At 40.7% G+C, this 2500-nt stretch overlaps 1 protein-coding gene across 1 annotated transcript in view; it reads right to left on the bottom strand.

Moving 5' to 3' along the window:
• Positions 1 to 2500, bottom strand: part of LOC122332932 (arf-GAP with Rho-GAP domain, ANK repeat and PH domain-containing protein 1) — a 56670-nt gene that overhangs the window by 48427 nt on the left and 5743 nt on the right. Inside the window, 2 exon segments of the mRNA XM_043230408.1 lie at positions 215 to 668; positions 671 to 1119. Of these exon segments, the coding sequence (XP_043086343.1) occupies positions 215 to 668; positions 671 to 1079 (863 nt within the window). The 5' untranslated portion in view covers positions 1080 to 1119.

Below are 2500 nucleotides of genomic sequence, written 5' to 3'. Positions count from 1 at the left end.
TTATTTTAAAATCTGGAATCTGAGGGAACAAAAAAAAAAAAATCTAAAATCTACTTAATAGTTATTAGCAATCAAAAAACTTTTAATATATACATTACAGTAAAAATGTACAAAACATCTTCATAATCTTTATTTAATATCCTAATGATTTTAGGCATAAAAGATAATAGTTGTCTCTTGCTGCAGCAGGTGATTCATAAAGCGCACGCTGTACCTGAATGTGGGCGGGCTTCCGGATGGCGTGCTTCTGGGACTCGTAGTCCTGGAGAAGGCGGAGACGCGAGGAGGTGGAACCGGGGGTCTGTACGGGCCATCTCTGAGCTCCTTAGAGACGGCGTAGCTCTTAGGAGGAAGAGGAGGAACGCCCGCTTCTCCCTGAGCTGGAGACGAACACTGTTCATACAGATGGAAGCGCTCCGCTGATGAGGAGGAGGAGGAGGAGGAGGAGGAGGAGGAAGAGGGAGACACGGGAGACGGCTTCCTCTCGCTCGCCTGGAGCTGCTGCGCCGGCCCTTTAACAGCCAGGTGTTCTGGGCGTGGCCTGGGAGTCGGGATGGGCTTGGTTGGATCGGCGCATGTGGGCGTTTCCTTTAGTTCGCGGATGCCGATGGGCTCCGGGGCGGTCGCCATGGTTACCGATCCGGGCGTGAAGGGCACTGGGGGTCGATTGGCGTGACCCGAGGCGGGACGGGGGGCGGGCGCTTACCTCCGCCGCCGTTTCCGGCCGGCTGCGTTTCGTCCCCCGCTCTGAATTTGGTCCTCTCTCGGGCCACGGGCCTGTCCTCCTCCCGCTCCTCATCCTCCTCCGTCCCCGTCGCCGAGGGGAGGAGCTTGCGCAGGCTGCCGAGGATGCGCTTCCTGTGGCCCGGCAGAGCCACGCCCATCCGCTGCAGCTGGGCGGAGCTTATATCCTGACAGTCCCACAGCGTTCCCAGCCCCGCCTCGTGGAAGGCGGGGCAGTACTGGTCGAGCCGGAGGCCGCTCAGCCAATCGGAGACGGGCTGGGAGCTCTCCGGAGGGATGAAGGACATGACCGGAGCGCCGGGCTGCAGGAACACACTGCAGGACTTCTTCTCCATGAGACCAGGTCAGGGAATCATCGCTGGAACAGGACGTCTACTGAGAGGAAGAGAGAGAGAAATCAGACTGATCAGGATTTATTTATTCACTTATTATGAGTCACATTTGTTTGTTCATTTTGAGTCAGTATTTATTTGCTTATTTATTGGTTTATTGTGAGTCAGTGTTAGTTTGTTTGTTGATTACGTATTTATTTATTGTTATTAATAATTTTTATTTATTGTGAGTCAGTATTTATTCAATTATTTATTTTGAGACAGAATTTATTTATTTATTTTGAATCAGAATTAATTTATTTGTGTCTATTTACTGTGCGGCAAAATGCATTTTTGTTTGTCAAAGCAGTATTTGTTCATTTAAACTCGGCAAGTTAGCATTTAATTATTAATCATTTATTAATTGCGAGTCAGAATTTATTTATTTTGTCGTGTCAATATTTATTTATTGTGAGTGAGAATGTATTAATGTGTTCATTATTTATTTAGTCAATAAGAATTTGTTTGCTTATTGTAAGAAATTATTTATTTATTTGTTTATTAATTGTGAGTAAGAATTTATTTATTAATTTACTCATTTATTTTATTTATTTATTGTGAGTCAGTATTTATTTAAATCCATTATTTATTTTTTGTTTTTTGACCTGTATTGAACAGATTGCTTGGCAAGTTGTTTACTTTGTACTAAATAATTATTATTATTTTTTGTTGTTGTTTTTGTTTGGTTTTAAGAAGACTGGAAGTTGAGTTCAGTCATTGTCACTTTACAGTTATTAATAAACATTCAATCGTGGGTGAATTTACTTCCCATGAATATTTCGATGACCATGAAACCGCTGCATAATTTTTTTTCAAAACACACACACATATATTTTTTGGTCATTATTATTATTACCGTTTTTGCATGCATGTTGTTCTGAAGCTCATATCTGTCATATACTGTAAAACAAGTCTGTCACCATCTCTACTGAAACTCTACACTGTCATTCTGTTCCTCATTATTCTCATTCTGCTCAACATGTGGGGTAAAAATTAGTTCCTGGAGAAAAACTACTTCAGGAATGTTTACTTCAGCAGATATTGATCATCTCAAGAAGTCGTGCAGAGCAGTGATCTAAGAGACGGCGCCGTGCTCCCAAATTCTGTTTCATCTCGTCATTTTCGTTTTAATCTGTTTGAATATCCTAGGATTCTGGATATATATTTTTTCCGGAATATTTCGTTTGAATAAACAGCCATTCAAAAATATTTTTGTGAATATTTTACCGTTTTTAAACATTCTGGTGTTTTCGGTTTTTACTGATTCTTAAAAATGTCATATAATCAAAAATGAGTGCATAAAAAAAATTATATTTAATATTAAATCAATTTGTTTAATTAAAGTAAATACTTTAAATATTAATTCATAATTAATTTGAAGTCAA

Source organism: Puntigrus tetrazona, unplaced genomic scaffold, assembly GCF_018831695.1.
Source record: "Puntigrus tetrazona isolate hp1 unplaced genomic scaffold, ASM1883169v1 S000000150, whole genome shotgun sequence".
Lineage (NCBI taxonomy): Eukaryota > Metazoa > Chordata > Actinopteri > Cypriniformes > Cyprinidae > Puntigrus > Puntigrus tetrazona.
Note: the sequence above shows the minus strand (reverse complement) of the source record. Positions and strands in the feature narration are given on the sequence as shown.